At 41.6% G+C, this 17,967-nt stretch overlaps 1 protein-coding gene across 2 annotated transcripts in view; it reads right to left on the bottom strand.

The window, feature by feature from the left end:
• Positions 1-17,967, bottom strand: part of fam184aa (family with sequence similarity 184 member Aa) — an 84,928-nt gene that overhangs the window by 44,420 nt on the left and 22,541 nt on the right. For both annotated transcript variants that reach the window (XM_080297486.1, XM_080297485.1), the window contains exons 7-12: positions 17,675-17,836; positions 17,075-17,210; positions 15,411-15,592; positions 15,151-15,336; positions 2,001-2,123; positions 1,736-1,897 (exon numbers count right to left, since the gene is read on the bottom strand). In XM_080297486.1, coding sequence (XP_080153612.1) covers positions 1,736-1,897; positions 2,001-2,123; positions 15,151-15,336; positions 15,411-15,592; positions 17,075-17,210; positions 17,675-17,836 — 951 coding nt within the window. The remainder of the gene's footprint in view (positions 1-1,735; positions 1,898-2,000; positions 2,124-15,150; positions 15,337-15,410; positions 15,593-17,074; positions 17,211-17,674; positions 17,837-17,967) is intronic.

The following is a 17,967-nucleotide window of genomic DNA, read 5'->3' as shown; positions in this document are numbered from 1 at the left end:
ACAGCTGGCCTTCAGCACCGCGCTTGTTTCTCAGTTAACTCTCATTTCCTGCTCTCCTGCTTTCAAAATGTTCTTCCCCTCTCCCATCCTTCTATCCTCCGATCCTTGCCTGTGTCCCCCCCCCCCCCCCCCCCCCCCCCCTCTGTCTCTCTCTATTCGGTCATCAGTGAAGGCTTTTTTTTTAATCACCACATTTATTTGACTGACTGAGCTGTTATTGTCAGACTATGAGACAGGCTGTCACACTGACTTACTATGTCAGGAGGCAAATTACCATCTGCCAGTCTCAGTGTCGGGTCTGAAAACTCTTGACTGGTTGACCCAACCTGTCAAGACTTTTGCAAAGGTTACTTCAATTCAGTAAAATCTGAGTCCCAGAAAGTTGGTAAAATAAAAGCTGGGATTTAATCCATTAAGTTTAAGTGACTGAGTGTGTGTAACAAGGTGCATTAGACAAAAAAACAAGAGCCAGAAACTAACAGCTCTAAGTTTATCCTTGGGGAGCGCCGGTTTAGCTCACTGGAATGAGCAGGCGACCATATGCCCCACGGCTGAGAGCGGCCGGCCAGGGTTAGAGTCTGATACGCGGTCCTTTGCCACATGTCTTCCCCTCTCTCTTTCCGCCACTTTCCTGTCAGTCTTCACTGTCCCTATCAAAAATAAAGCCATAAAAAGTCCTCTTCCAGTCCCTAAAAGCCCACTCTCTTTTGATTGGCCATCTTCTGGAAGCCCACTGAGGGGCAATGACCTTATAAGGAAATCTGATTCAGAAAGAAAACAGACTAGAAAGCTATCAGTGGCTTACTTTTACATTAATTTTATGCTTATACAAATGTTTACTTCAGTATTTGCACCTTTAATACTTTCAACACTTTCTACAAAACAAAACAAAGACGATAGAATTTGCATATTCTCAGCTGCAGTTTAACGCTCTGTTCATTTGTCTAGATCTGAATATCTGAGTGTGACACTGATAACCAATCTGTGTAATTTGACACTCTGTATGTTTACATCTTACAGGATTCTAAAACAAATATTAAGAACTGATCTGTGACTACTGAAGGAAATACAACATTTCCTTCCACTGTTATGCTGACATCCAAATTTACTTCTGTTTCTGTCCCACTGCAGTCTCTGCTTAACTGTCTACATGATGTTAGAGACCAGTTAACACAAAATTTTCTCACCCTAAAATATAAGGCTGAAGTTATTGTTTTTGGAAGACACGCCCCTTTTGGATAAGTTAACTGATACCTTTGGTCCTCTTGCTCGTCATCATTCCCACACTGTAAGAAATCTCAGAGTGTTTTTAGAAAGCTCTTTTAAATTAGAGAAGCAAGTGTCCACAGTTGTGAAAAACACTTTTTTATCAGTTACCTGAAATTGCCAAAGCTCAGCCTTATCTTCCTCCTAAAGACGCAGAAAAACGTATTCATGCCTTCATCACACTGGACTACTGCAATTCTCTCTGGGTCTTCAGCACTCATGTCTCCATCAGTTAATCTAAAGTGCTGCTGCGCGTCTTCTAACAGGTGTTAGAACGTATGAACACATCACTGCAGTTTTAGCAAATTTACACTGACTTTGTTGCTTATAAATGTGCTATAGAAATAAATGTGATATTGATATTGAAGTGATTATCCTCAGTAAGACTTTATTTTATTGGGGCGTTAATGCAGGAGGACCCTCATTTCAGGTTCTCCAAACCTCAGTACTGTCTTTGTTTTCTCCTCACCTGTAGGTCAGTCAGCAGGTTGCTCGTCTCTCGGACGCGGGCTCGAGTCGCGTCTAGCTCTATCTTGAGTTTCTCCTGAGTTTCCTTCAGACAGGTAATCTGCATCTGAGCTGAATTCAGGTTCTGTTCCCCCTCTCTCACCAGCTCCTGAAGGTGGGACACCTGAGGAGACAACCACTCAGTTGATTGAGACGTGTCGGTATGCATGGAGACGATCAGGTCATGCTGGTCATGCGTTAGCGCTCCAGTAAGAGCTGACTCATACTTCCTGATTGGCCATGTTGAGTTTGGCCGAAAGCTCCTCTTTCAAGTTGTCGAGTTGCTGCTGGAGGCGATCTCTCTGCTCCTCTAATGACAGCCGTTTAATCTCAAACTCCTGGCTCATTTTCTGGAGACGGGAAGAAAGAGAGAGAGGAAGAAAGGAACGAGATTGGATGAAAAGACGGATGAGAAGAGCGGGAAGGATAATAGGACAAGAAATTGGGCAAGTTGATTAGTGCTGGACCATGAAACTAGAGATTTATTCTACATTCTTCCATGTCTAAAATGTCTTTGTGAGACAAATTCTCAATGCATGTTTTCAATATGAAAATGCTTTTTGCCCGTTTTCCTCTGATATAAACTTAAAGTCTCTAAAAAAAATGAGGAGAAAATCCAATTTCTGCCACAATGTGGAGTCATGGCAGCGTTTGAGCGTGACGCAGGGCTACTGAATGAGGAAAAGACACGTGAACTGTCATTTACACTTAAAAGGCCATCTCTTCAAAACATCCAGTTTCTATAATCCTTCAAACCAGAGCGTCAAATCCTTTCTGGGCCACTCTGGATTTCTCTTATGAAAATCTCCTTTTGATCTACTTCTTAAGTCTCTCTTTTCAGTAAATTGCTGAGATCCTTACTGTCTATGCTTTATGATACACCTAAACAATACTGAGCTCTGTTTGTACTAACAGTGCTGAGCAACAGGTTTCTGGTTGTTCGTTCTTTGCAGATACTATTATTTTACTGTAAAGGTGAATTTAGAATATTTTCTGGATCTTCTGATCATCTGATGTTCGTTACAGGCGAATACAAAAAGAGGGCACGTACATCTACTTATTCAGCTGTGCAATTGCCTTACCAGTGATCAATAAGGGTTCAGTCATTAGTGTCTAATTTGCAGCTATTATTTATCATCTTGACATCCCCGTTGGGTTGAGGCAAGTTGTATCCATCAGAATCTCTTCAATGACGTGAGCAAAATACAAAGCAACCCCCCTTTTAATCTTTCCCACATGGGAGCCACCCAGTAATCCACATCCTCTTTCTTTAACCCACTCACAGGAGAGCCACCTTTCCCATGCAGCTTTAGAGCCACAAGATTAAAATTAAATCAGAGCTTGTACTCTTGTAGCCCCGACTCACAGATTTGAATTAGGTGAGAAGCACAAACTCTTGGAAGGGAAAAAAAGCCAAGCAAACAAATAAAACCTGCAGCATTACAACATGCCGGTCACACCACCACGCAAGTGCAAGTCTTCAGCCAATAAATATTTAGATCACGTCTCAGAAGAAGTGAAACAAAGACATGTGAACAAACTGAAAGCTTTGAGAACTTAGAAATGATTTATAGCGCGAGACGCAGCATTTCAATCATTCAACTCTCTGCCAGAGATCCACCTCAGCGATGTGTCAAACATCACCTGCAGAGTCATACATCGCTGACACCACGGCAGGATGAAAGTGTATAAAAGTAGAGCTGGTTAAGAGTATTTTTTACCTGGATGGGGCAATAATTCTATCAATCGGCAGGTCAAGGACAAGAAACCCTTCACTTTTAAATGAATAGTGAGGGCTGCTTAGCTTATGTCACCTAGTTATATGATATTGATTCACATGTTGTTGAGAGCGGGATCGTCTCCAACTCCCTGGATTTCTTACATGGTTAAGATGGAAAACTGGTGGATGGACCTCACTGTGGCCACTGCACTGTTGCTGGAACTTGTAATCTCTTCATACTCTTTGTTTTGATAATGTACAGGGGTTTTAAACAAACTGAATGGGCAACAGTTATGCCGGCCCACGCCAGCTGATGGCTCGTCCTACTGATGATCTCATATAGGATTGCAATATTTAAGCTTCTTTAGCCCGCCTAGAGTTGCTGCACATCCACAAGCTGCTTTGCAATCCAGCACCACCTTCCACAGAGTGCTTCACTCAATCCATGTCAAATCTCGTGTTACTGCTCTGGTCTGTGAGGGGTCTTCCTCACCCGTACGCACGCGTATAGTGTTTGTGTTGAAATGACTGCAAGTGGAAATGAAATCGTCTTTGACTACAGCGATCCTTGCCTCAGTTAAACATATTCAAGTTTCACAAATAGAAAAGAGAACACGAAATTTGATTAAGGACATTTTTACGATTGTTTAAAAACCAAACAATTCATCTAGAACTATGGTGTCAAAATACGGTGGCCCTGAAAAGACTCCAGTCCGGCCTATTTCCATCTTTGGAAATGTTCCCTTTGTAAAGGAGGGCAAAAATACTGGACTTTTAATTACATTTTCATAAATTTTACAGCTTTTCCTGCTGATAAAGACCACCGCTAGAGCCATCATACGACACTAAAGTAATGACGTAATAGAAAAAAGTTCCTGTTTTTTTAAATATCGGCTATAAAAATGTGTTTTTTTATTTTTTATTTTTTTACAATGTAGAGTCAAATAAATAAATAAATGAATAAATAAAAACTTTCTGCTTTATAATTCCAAAACTGTGGAGGTGATGTGCTGCCACAAATCATTTATAATTCTATACATTTCTTACTAGAGCAGGGCGATATTTATCACGATATAGATTTGAAAATTTGCGATAACGATATAACTGACGATATAATTGACACTAGACAAAAACTTTACAACTCCACAAGTTTATTAGTGCAAAAAAAAATCAATGTATTTTCACTTAAACAAGCAGCTGTTTTTTTATGTGCATTAAAGTTATATAAAAATTTAACAGTGCAAATTCCTTGCTGACAGTTTGACCAAAAGGCATTTCCAGTGGAAATTGGCCGGCATATCCTCAGCATAACCACAAAACTTTAAAAGAGGTTAAACAAACACACAATACGGTAATATTATGTTGAAGCACAGTACGTATCACTACGCGAGGCTCCTGACTACGGTAGCCGTAATGCTCCAACAATCCATCAAGCGGTGCGGCTTCGTAGCTCAGCAAAGTCGTACTGAAACATTTGACAGATTTTCGAGCGCCGTGTACATAAAATCGTTTCGAGGTCAGTAAACACAACCAGAATTTAAACATAAGGCAGACAGGATTATAAGGGGCACTGTTGATTTTCAGAAAAATCAAAGGATTGATTTTAAGTGTGCCGTATTTTCCAAACAACACGGTAATAACGACGGCCCGCTAGCATGCGCCACCAAAAATAGTGCTTTGTTGTGTATCTGACGGACGAAAGCCAAACCAGTTCAACACCACTGAAGTTGCAGCATTTTCACAAACCAATTCTGGTTCATCCGTTTCATTTAACGATCCGCTTTCGCCCTTCTCATTCTGCGTTGCCGCCATGTATGTATGTAAACAAAGGCACTGCGCATGTACGTTTTACCCATATTCTATCGCGATATTTCATTTTCTTGTCGTTGCCCAACATTATACCGGTATTACCGTGAACGGTATGATATGGCCCAGCCCTATTTCTTACAAGATCTGTCTTTACTGATAGACAGAATTCTCTAACTACAGCAGCATTTCTTTATTAGAAAAACTGAGACAAGCTGTTGAAACTGCACTTCTCCTTCTTATAATGAGATATCTCAGGGATTAAATGTGTAGTTAAACATCTTCAAAGTGACAGAGAGGGGATTTCCACCTGTCTGACCCACTTAAGCTCAAAACAGGCTCTATGTGGACCTCGATGAATGACTTTGACATCCCCGATCTAGAAAACAATCAGCACAGTAAACAATGCCGAAAGTGACAGTTGGCCGCTTTCGTAAGCTTCAGCTGCTGCCATATTTAAAAGACAACACGGTGCTGACACTGAGTAGAAAGCTGCATCAATGCCAAAAGCCTATCACTTCATTATGGACACTTTCATTTTTGACTGTCCTCTTTAAACTGAGAGAAGCTGCGTTCACCTGCAAACAAACCCATCAGAGGAATGAATCTACATGTGCAGCAGTGCAGGGACATTAGAAACACCAATGAAAAGTCTTTATTCTACTGCTGTCTCATCTGGCCTTAAGTAGACCGTGGTGAATTATGAATTAATACAGCACAAGCAATTTGTAGAGTTAGTCGCTTTATTGCTTCGGTTGAAGAACTCGTTAATATCCGCTGACAGTCGTAAAACTAACAAGTACAAAGATGAAGACGTTTTAGAATAAATCGCCTTTTTCTTCTTCTTCTTCCAAATTACCACTTCTGTCTCTTTCTTTTCTGTCTGCATCTTTGTCTCACCGTCTCTCGTCCTGCATCCCCTTTTTCATTTCAGCCCAAACAAAAGCAGACATTAATCTAAACGCAGCTTCGACTTACATAATATTTCCCTTTTTCATCAACCCCTCCATCCATTCTCTCCGTCGCTCTGTCTTTCAGGGAATCTATACACACACGCCCACACGCTCATGCACGACTCTCACTTGGCTTAGAGGCAGGATTTAATGTCAATGAAAATCAACCAATTAGCAGTCAGCTTCAAACAGCATCCGAAGTGTGAGCTCACGAGGGGCGAAAAGAAAGGAAAAGAGAGAGAGCAACATTATGAAAGAGGAGAAATATGGGACGAGACGGAAGAGAGAAAACACCGAGCGCAAAGTGATTTAAAATGCAGCGTCTAATCGTTTCAGACCAACAAGATACGTCTTCATTTTGGACGGCAGGCTTTAATATTAAAGGAATGACTTTTGAGACAAAGTGTTTTGTGTTACTCTGTGCCAGTCATATATTACACTGCCTTCATGCCTCTTAGCTAATTCATTTTAATTGGATGGAAGCAAACTCCAGTATGTACGCTGTCCTTTGCTGAACTTCAGCTCTAAATGCAGCTGGAGCCATGTGAGCGTGAATAAAGGGGGTGTAATGTGCTGCAACAGATATAAACAAGAGAGAACAATAGCACCTACTATTCTGCTCACTTTTTGCCTTTTCAGAGCAAAACAGTCATACTGGCCTATAGGATAATAAGATAAGAGAGCAGTGCAGCCTTTACCGAGCCCCATAGAGTGATTTGCATTTAACCCATCTTAAGCATTGGGAGTAGTGGGCAGGCAGCGTGCAGCACCCATGGACCAGCTGAAGCTGTAAGGCATGTCTTGGTCATACTATACTGCTCAATATAAGTTTATCCTTCCTGACACAGTTTGATGGAAAGGTTAGAGGTTACTGGACATTCAGGATAATCAGGAACTTTAGTCAATTTGATACTCATGTGTTTTTCTTACATATAAAAAATAATCAATATTCATTCATTATTTCTCAATTCGAATTTTTTAACAATATTTTAAAAGACACAAAACAAGTGAAAAATCAGATTTTCAGTCTGATCGAGCCACCACAGTTGAGCCACACCTCTCTCTGTCTGTCTGTCCACAGACTCCTCCTACACAATCATCTAAGCTTCGCACAGGGGTACATCTATATATCTCTGTCACACATTTTGATATCATCATGTTGCCTAGCAACCACCTTGCTAGGGGCAACGGGCAAAAATGACTTGCTTTGAACATTTTTCCACCTCGAACACCTTACAGCGTTATCACAATAACGTCTACTTCATATCTGCAAAACTTTGATTATCTGTGATATTTTATGAGACGTTGTCATGTTGCCTAGCAACCACATAACAATAGACTAAACATTACTGCAGCGTAGGCATCTGCTAGTTAGTGTAATAGCGTGATCAAAAGATTTTGTCAAAGCAGATCATTAATGTGACTTTTATCGCCTTATGACTCACGTGAGGCTTAAAACAAAGAAATTTGTTACAGATATTAAAGAAGATACTGATATTATACGTGTGTGTGTAAGAATAACCAGATGGCAGAAATCTGAAATAGTGTGTCAGAACCAATTTATAATAATATTTTTTAATATAGGCAAAATTCTTAATTCTTATAGGCTTATATAATTTTACACAGACAGAAATAAATCATTTAAAAAGTTGAACCTTTAAAATGTTATGGGTCTTAATCCTATTATCCTTAATCTATAGGATAATATCCTTTGAAATTGGTTTCTTAATTGATTTGACTTTTCTATATTATTTCTTTTAGCCCTAAAGGAAATTTAAATAAGTAAAATCACTATGAAGTAATTAGATTATTGTGATTTTAAAAACACTGACCTTCTGCATTTTCCTGATCCTGAACTCGTTTTATCAAATGATTAGTTGGAAAGAAGCTGAACGAGTACATCATCAGGAGATCAAAATCAATGAATAAAAACTGACAAGAAATCCTAGATTTTGTGCTCATGTGACGAGCAGGCCTGTGACTAAAGGTGTGGGTGGATTTTCACAACTTTCACACTGTGCCGCAGCAACCTGGTCCACGGCGCTGCCAGCACTCTCCGAGGTTCAGCATCAACAAGCTAACATACTAGAAATGTAAGATTAACCCCAGACAAGGTTTGGACAGGACTTTGCCCACAGTTGTCCTTTAGCACAGAACAGGAGATCAGCAATTTTAGATGTGAGCTCACAAAAAAAGAAAAAAACAAAGAGAAAAACACAAGCCCACCTATTGCTAAACACAAAGAATTGAAAAGATGTTAATTTGGCTATAACTAAAAGGTGGAAATTCTAAGAGTTACCTTGATGGGGCAGGGATAGCTCAGTAGGTAGAGTAGTGGCCCCATGATCGGAAGGTCGAGAGCTTGAATCCACTGACTGGCTCCCCCGAGGTACCTCTGAGCAAGGCACCATCCCTACACACTGCTCCCCGGGCGCCCAATGGCTGCCCACTGAGTGAACGGGTTAAATGCAGAGAGGAATTTCCCCACAGGGATCAATAAAGTATATATTATTATTACTGAACATGGGGAATACGAGTGTCTGTGCCCATTGATTAGACAGCTATTCCCTGTAGTTGAAAATAAGTTCATACCTACAGAGAGTAAGATGGCGCCAGCGTGTACGGCAGGCCATCGTCTTCTCTGTTGTTCAGCTCTTTTCCTTGATATTTGTTTATTATTTGCTATCTTTCTGGCACTATGCCCCCCAGATGGTTATGCATTAATCACCTATGACCGGGATACTCTGTTAAATCTTCATTTTCCCCCTGTGCTGGGTTGGATCAAGGCTGGAATTTGGGAGCTGCTTCCTTTCCACGTATCATCTCTCCACTGGTTCATACGGTTCCTCTCTCTGCCCCCCACCTAAGAAGCGTTACAGGAAGCGGGGCAAACGGAGTGGGTTTCGGGTTCGCTTTAAGGCTTACCTTAAAACATCAGCTGCAGCTAATTCCCTCACCACCGCGGGGATTATACGACTTCCATCCGCTCGGGATCCATTGTCCATTGTCCTTCAGGCTGCTCAGCCATCGCTGGATCTGTCCGGTCGGTAAACAGCCTGTCCGGTTTCTCCGGTAGTCTCTCTGCCTGTTCGTGTTTGGATTGGGTCCCCCAGCGATGGTGTACGGCACAGGCATTTAAGCCAGCTAAGACGTTCTTCCAGCAGAAATAAGATGCCGATCTCTCGGATGGCTTTATTAAACGCAAGATCACTGGTGAATAAAACCTTCATCTTAAATGACCTCTTCCTCACCTCTCAGCTTGATGCTCTGTTATTGACTGAAACTTGGATTCGTCCTGGTGAGTCCTCTTCCTTTTCAGAGCTACTACCTCCGGACTGTGTGTTCTTCAGTTCACCGAGACCCTCGGGAAGAGGTGGAGGCGTGGCCTCTGTTTTTAAAAAAGTTCGGCAACTGCCCTCTCCTACCTATTCTAGTTTTGAGGTTCAACTATTGGAGCTTGCCGGACCCCCAACGATTCTATGTGCTGTGATTTATCGACCACCTAAATATAATAGGTCTTTTATTTGTGAATTTGCTGACTTCTTGGGGTCATTTTTATTAAGTTATGACCAAGCCCTTATTACTGGAGATTTTAACATACATATTTGTTGTGCTGATGACCCCCTAGCCAAGGATTTTCATGCCCTAATTGACTGTTTTAACCTTACACAGTGGGTCAGGGAACCAACTCATCTTAAAGGCCATACCTTGGATTTGGTCCTCTCATATGCTTTGGATATTTGTACTATGGACGTTGATAATGCTGGTATTTCTGACCATTTTTTGGTCATGTTTGATGTTGAGCTATGTGCAATTGATTTAAATTCTAAAGGCTGTCATCGCCCTGTACGTATCATTAACTCTGAGACTGTGGCTAACTTCATTACGGCCTTTTTAAACTTTGCCTTTTTTGATCCAGACTTCACTGATACTAACTGTTACACACCTCCCTTGGTTGATGATTTTGCCAAAGCTATGCTATCCACCTGTTGTTCCATCTTAGATACTGTGGCCCCTATAAAGATGAAACGTCCCAGAACTTCTCATCAACCATGGCTAAATGACACTATACGAGCTTTATGTCGTGTCTGCCGTCAATCTGAAAGGAGGTGGAAAAAAGACAGGCTTCAGATATCCTATGACATTCTTTGTAGGAGCCGCTTTCTCTACCAGAACTCAGTAAAAGCAGCTAAAGCAGCTTTCCTATCAGACATTATTGAGACTAATAGCCACAACCCCCGAATGTTATTCAAAATTTTTAATTCGGTGATAAATCCCTGTCCAGACTCTTCGAGCTCAGCCTCTCAGGCTCTCTGTGAGCAATTTCTTAATCATTTTAGTGGAAAAGTTTTATTACTGAAGGCTTCACACTCTCACTCTCTTGTGCTGAATCCTGTTCAGCACAAGAGTTTTAGGATGCATGTCCACCTTTTCTCACTTTGAGGTGTTATCACTCCCCACTCTTAAGGGAATAATTGAACAATTGAGAAACTCAAATTCTGTGCACGATATCCTTCCATCCCGAATTATCAAGAAAGTTTTGAGGAAATTGGGCCTTGCATCTTATTTTTAATGAATTTATCATTGGTAGTGGGCTGTGTCCCGACTGCTTTAAAACATGCGGTAGTGCACCCCGTTCTTAAAAAAAGCAATTTTGATCAGAAAGACCCTGCCAATTATAGGCCAATCTCAAAACTTCTGTTTTTTTCAAAAATTTTAGAGAAAGGCATCTTTCTCCAAATACAGGCTTACTTAGTTGCAAATAATAATGGATTGGATTTATATAGCGCTTTTCAAGGAACCCAAAGTGCTTTACAATGCCACTATTCATTCACTCACTGGTGGAGGCAAGCTACGGTTGTAGCCACAGCTGCCCTGGGGCAGACTGACAGAAGCGAGGCTGCCATCGGCCCCTCTGGGAAACACCAGTAGGCGGTAGGGTAAAGTGTCTTGCCCAAGGACACAACGACCAGGACAGAGAGCCCAGGGATCAAACCGGCGACCTTCCGGTTACAGATACGCTTCCCAACCCCCTGAGCCACGGTCGCCCCAAATAACATTACTGACAAATACCAGTCTGGCTTTAAGCCACACCATAGCACTGAAACGGCCCTGCTAAGATTCTATAATGATCTTCTTGTATTTGCTGACTCTTTGCTGCCGTTTTAGTTTTATTGGATCTGTCTTCAGCCTTTGACATGGTTGATCATAATATTCTCTTGAGGAGGCTAGAGCATGTTGTAGGCATCAAGGGTTCTGCCCTTAACTGGTTTAATTCTTACCTCACTGATAGATCCTTCTCTGTTGTGATGGGAGGATACTCTTCCTCTGTTGCCCCTCTCTGTTGTGGTGTTCCCCAGGGGTCTGTATTGGGCCCTTTATTATTCTCTTTGTATATGCTACCCTTGGGCTCCATATTTGAAAAATACAATATTTCTTATCACTTTTACGCTGATGACATTCAAATCTATTGTCAACTGACTGATGATTTGGCAGCACCACTGAACTCCCTGTTCGATTGCCTGAGCGAGGTTAAAGATTGGCTGTCAGATAATTCTCTCGTTTTAAATGAGAAAAAAACTGAAGTTCTGGTGTTCGACAGCCATATTCCTTGAGAGACCAGCTTGTTGCCCTGCTGGGGCCCCTAGCTAACTCTCTCTCTGATTCTATGCGTAACCTGGGTGTCTATTTGGATAGCTCCTTTAAGCTCGATAAGCAAGTGTCATCTGTAGTTAAATCTGTTTTTTTTTCCAAGTGCGCCAGATTTCTAAAGCTAAGCATTATATACCACACGGGGACCTGGAAAAACGTATCCACGCTTTTGTGACCTCCAGGTTAGATTATTGTAATTCTCTCTACTGTGGTCTCCAGGCCTTCTCTCTTCGAAGACTGCAGCTCCTTCAGAATGCTGCGGCTCACCTTCTTACTGGAGCTAGAAAATTTGACCCTATTACTCCGGCTCTTGTTGATCTGCACTGGTTACCAATCAAATATCGCATTGAGTTTAAAATCTTGCTACTCACTTTTAAAATCCTGAATAACATTGCGCCCAGCTACCTCACTGACCTCCTCAATCTGTACACACTTGTCGTGCATTAAGATCATCAGGTCAATTACTCCTGGCCCAACCTAAGTTTGGACTGAAGACCAGAGGCGATCGTGCCTTCAGCTGCACCCAACCTTTGGAGCAGCCTCTCTGCTTCTATTCGAGCCTTGGACTCTATCCAATCCTTTAAATCAAGATTGAAAGCATATCTATTGGACTTGGCTTTCCTGACCAGTTAATACCCTTTTAAATTTTAAACTTTTAAATCTTTAAATCTTTTATTAAATTTATTATTTTATTACTAATTTTACTGCTGTTTTTGTCTTCTTAGTGGATTTTGTATTTATCTAACTCTCCTGGTCTGTTAGTGCCTCTATCCTGTCTGTGCTAGTGCCCGATCTGTACCCTGTTATTGACTTATGTTGATTCTCCATATTACTGTGAAGCACTTTGGTGTGCCTTTGGGTTTTTAAATGTGCTATATAAATAAAACTGTATTGTATTGTATTGTATAAAGGCCTGTTTTTGCTTATTTAGCTATCCAGAATAAGTGAGACAAGTAAGAAAGAGAGGAGTCTGCCCAGCAGTCTTGTTGTTGCTGTTATATTAAATGGATCAGGTTAAATTAATTTAACCTGGGTAATCTCATCAGTTGTCGTTGCTTCTTTGGCAATAAGGCCGTTCGTATTCTCCTCACGTAACCCCTCCCCTTTGAAGTCAAAGAGAGGAGAGCAAATCAGGAGTGAAAAAAAGAAAAGCTGAAGAAGAAAGAAAGAGAGCGGGCGACAGACTGAAAGACGCAGAGGAGAAAACACAGGCACAGAGAGATGCAGCGCTTCATGTCTTTAGTCTTAATGTTGACCTAATTAAATGTTGAGGGGGGCTGCGCGTTTCTTTTAGAGATACATATTTTTTTAATGACTAAAGCCATTTGCTCTGAGGGAAATTAATTGCAAATGCTTCCGTGAAAAAAGTGAGAGACATAAACCCTGAGAGAAACCTTCGGCTGTTTGTGTTCCAATTACTGTTTTTATCCCCCCCCCCCGAAAACATCTTTATGGCTTCTTTCATGCTTTATCGTTTTATAAAGAATGATGATCAAGATGGTTACACAGCAAAAAGTCAAAACAAACAATCTTCCTTTAGTTTGAATATCTTAAAATAATCCAAGTGACCAACACTTGCTGAGTTTGTGATTTCCTTGCAGTGACACTGACAGTGGGTTTGGCCAAAGACAGCAGTATGTAAATGTAAATTCTCAGTCATGTGCCAACACAAAGAAATGCAGCCAGCAGAGTAAAGACGTAACAGAGTCAGTCTGATCAAAACTGATTAAAAATACACAAAGACAGAGAAATGATTAGATGGCATTAGATTTTAATACCATCTAATCAGAAATGGCCAACCCACCGCCTCCAGCCTGTGCCCTTTACTTGGAGTCTATGAAACATAATCTTCATTCATACGAGTGTTAATTTTCTTTAAAAAAAACCCTCTACTTAAGGCTTTTCAATTTGGTTGAAAGTGATTGAAGGGGAATAGACGCACCGCCGCATGACACTCTCCAGACCCTCGTGTAGCTCTGACTTATCAGACTGCAGATGGCAGGATACTCCCTCAATAGCGAGAGGGAGACAAGAATGAGTGAGCCATGGCTTCCGCCGTTACTGGAGCTGGAGCATTCACTCTATAAATGATGGACATAACTTCTGAATTGTAAAGCTAATGTGAAGTGCCTTAAACCTCTGTTCCTTCTTGCATCCCGTCCAGGTGAAGACTTCTGATAGTAACAAGAAGGCTGCAGAAAAAAAAACCCAAACCCTTCCTGGTGACTTTATAGTCTCAGTCACTAGTTTAAAGTGTGGCAGAGTTCAATTTAAGATTTTTATTTTGTAATTAACCGTCTTCATTGGAGAGGAAAGGACCGTAAAGCTGGGTATGCCCACCATCGGGGTGTGATGGATCCGACCTCCACTAACGGTTTCAAAACACCAAGACGAAACGGCTCGAGGCGTCTCAACGGGACAATGCTAACCAATGGGTTACAGTTTATAGGCTTAGCTAACTGATGACACAGCTCAGGACCAATCACGGTCCTCCACCACAGCGATGTCTGACTCAGCGGGTTGTGGATGAGAAAAGTCGTCCACTTCTGTGACAGATGGTTTAAGGTTCTGTGTTACTCTGTATTTTTCCTATGCCCCGAGGACCGCTGAGGTACTCCCGCCTCAAACATCCACATACCCTCCTCAACTCTTACAACTTTTCAAAATGATGGTGCGGGTAATGTTCAGCTCAGAGCTACAGAGAATTAATGTCTTTCATTTAACATTTGCAGAGGCTCTTCTCAACATTATTATTACCAAAGTGTTTAAATTTATTAGTAGCAGTGAACTCAGAATTTGATGGTGAAATGTTCCTTGAACCTAATTTCTTATATCCAGAGGCAGAGAAAATCAGGATGTTGGAAATGTTGTTTTCAGCTTTTAAAAATATGTGAAGACTTTGACCAAACATGTTATGACCAAATGAGGACACCACAAACAAATGCAATTAATAAAAACCCATTAAGATCATGAAGTACAAACAGACCTACTGTGTCATGGCTACGTTTCTGCGACTGTGCTCGTGTGCATCTTACATGTGCAACAATACCATCTGTCTGTCACACTGTCTGTGTTGAAATGATGACTTTGCTCCTCATATTTTACTTTTTTGTATCATATTTAGTGTTTGATATCCTTGAAAATAATGAAGAAAACCTTGTGAAGGATTTTAGGACAGTTTTTTGGACCAAAAAGTTTCCATTCGTCAGATTCAACATCAACACCGAACCTTCACACTGGACTCACCGTGATGAGGAGTTTCTTCTCCTCCTCTTTCTCTTGCTGGGCTTCCTCTCTCATCACCTGGTGTTTCTCCTCGAGCTCCTCCAATGCTCTGACCTGCGCCTCCTTGAAGCGAAGTGTCTCCTCCTCATAGTGCGCTCTCAACCTGGAGAGCTCCTTCTCATAGCCCTGGTGTTCCTCGCGCAGAGACTGAGGACAAGAGGCAGATTAGAGGAAGTAAAAAGGCTTTTTGTGACAGACAAAGAAAGGATAAAAAAAAGTACCTGTTCCAGTTTGAGCACTTGTTGTTTGTGCTGGTCGTTGGCGGTCTGGCTCTGGCTGAGCAGAACCTCCCTCTCCTCCTCCAGCCTGCTGATCTTCTCCTTGAGGCGGCTCTGCTCCTGGTCCAAGTTCCTGATGGTCGCCTCGTGGGCCATCTGGGTTGCCTGCAAGGAGCCGATCTGACCTGAAAGCAGTCAAATTGAAATCATGTGTGTGTGTTAAAGAGGCTCTACAATCAGGAATCTGAGCTAACGTTTAAACTAGATGTTTGTTATTGTTATTGCTGTTTGAACAAAGAAGTGGCCTCTGCAGCAGAGTTATTAAACAGGAAGTCGGCAGTCTGCTAATTTAAAATATCAGCTGCTTGTAAAACTTGGTGGGAAAAACTTTAAATAACAAACAAGAAAAACAGTGTGGTGCAACAGTGTGGTTAGCTGAGCAGCCAGAGGGAAAGCAGATGTTCTAAAAAGAAAAGCAGTCAAAGGAAAAGATGTGGGATGAGTTTATTCAGACTATTTATGACATAAAAGCTCAATTTCAATCTAGTAATCATAGGAGAGCTTTAAAGTTTCTATAGACGCTTCTGTAGAGATCACACAGTATAAGGCGTGAGCACAGGCACCATGACACGCAGACACCCCTTGGCTTGAGCCCTGTATCACTAACCAACCTGGACCTTACGAGACATGAGCTGTTTTTCCCTTCATAATACAAAAATGCTCCGCTGCACCAATGCTGGAGGGAAAAAAAATTATCCATGCACATACATTTCCTCAAGGTGCAAAAAACTGTGTTTCAACCATTCGTTTGTGGCAGCTGGACAAAATAAAACTTTGCCCTCCACGAAATGGTTTGTTCTATTTTTGGAGCCCGGCACCCCGCTGTCGCACTCTCTGCGTGATATCCTCACAAACAGGCGTTGACCGTGACTGCTAAAGCTGCACACAAACTCCCTGCAGTCATATTGCCAACTACACTTTAATCAATTGGGTGTCTAAACCGCTTTGTAAATCAGTCAACATATTCTATTCGTGGTGCATTCAGGTGCACCATGTAAACTCGTAAATCTACAGCTGAACGGCTATGAATGTTGTTCAAACTAAAAGAAAAATCTTTACATGAATTTGAGTCCAGTTAACAGCAGAGTTTTTCAGTGTGTCTGAGGATTTTGAATGTTGTTTTACTCCAACGGTTTTGATAAAATTACAACAAATTATAATGCATTTGTTTCTACGCAGACACGTTTTGACTGCTGAATTTAAATCATGTCATTAGCAAACTTTATTGCACGGGTTACAGAGGTCTACGAAAAGGCTAAAAGCCACACGTAGCCACGAATGGACCAATTAGAATAAATGGAAATACCTCATCAAATTTTAAACATACAAGCCGAGATTTACAACATCGGTTAATTAAGCATGAGGAGCTCTGCTGGACTCGCAAATTTAGCTGAAATTTGCAAGCGACGATCAATTATAAAACACGTTGTGAAACATCGCTTTCGTTTGCAGCAGTGTGTGAGGATTTCTTTTGCAAATTGGGGAACATGAAACACAATCGTGAGAATAAGGATGACAAATAGCAGACTTCCTCTTTAATGGATGTGTGAAACATCTGCACACAGCACTGCACTGCACAGTGGTGAACGCCAGCAGTCAAATCTTACTGGCTTTGTGCAGGATTTCAGTAGCCTGCTGCTGAACTCGTTCCCTGCTGCTCTCTAGTTCATACTCGGTGTCCTTTAGCTGCATCACCCAGATCTCTCCGTCCTGGATTGCCTCTTCCAGCTGCTTGTGAAGGTTCTGCAGCACGCACAGAAACACACACACGCACGCTCAGCTATGTTACAACAATACAACGTTTGGCATTTTAAAACCTCAGCTCAGACTCTCCAGCTACTTCCTAACAGATCTGCCTGCAGGACCATCAGTGCACACTACATTTCCCACCACCTTAAGATTCTTAAAAACACTCTCCACCCCGAGGCTTTCTGTTTCCAGAAAACATTTTCCATTCAATTTATCCCACTTTGTACTTAAAACTGAAGCAAAGAAAAACTCTTCATATTATTTGTACTATTTTGGGAAATCCTGCAAACAGATGAATGATAAAACCAGCAGTAGCGGCATTAGTATATACTGCTACATTATTTTTCTGTCATTACAAAAACATCAAGGGAATCTGGACCAGAGGGTTTTCATTGTTTTGTCTTATTCATTTGATTTGACAATAAAACATGGTGTTCAGCCACTCGTACCCCACACACCTTGATGGTTCCCTCTGCGTTGGCCAGTGACGTCTGCAGTCTGTTGGTCTTGTCGCGGTTCTCTCTGGCCTCCTCCTGAGCTTTCTGAAGCTCACTCCTCAGCTTGGACAGTGAACGCTGCAATGCCACTTCCTGCGCCTGGAACTCCTTACGAAGCTCGACCTTCACGAGGACACAGAATTAAATTAGTCACTCTGACACAAGAACACAACGCTTATAGCCAGCAACACCTGCCTGTGTGAGTTAAAAGGAGACGACACAAGCAACCTTGAGAGGTGCATTGAGATAAATGA

This window comes from Astatotilapia calliptera, chromosome 23 (genome assembly GCF_964374335.1).
Source record: "Astatotilapia calliptera chromosome 23, fAstCal68.1, whole genome shotgun sequence".
Taxonomy (NCBI): domain Eukaryota; kingdom Metazoa; phylum Chordata; class Actinopteri; order Cichliformes; family Cichlidae; genus Astatotilapia; species Astatotilapia calliptera.
This window is presented reverse-complemented; position numbering and strand designations above follow the sequence as displayed.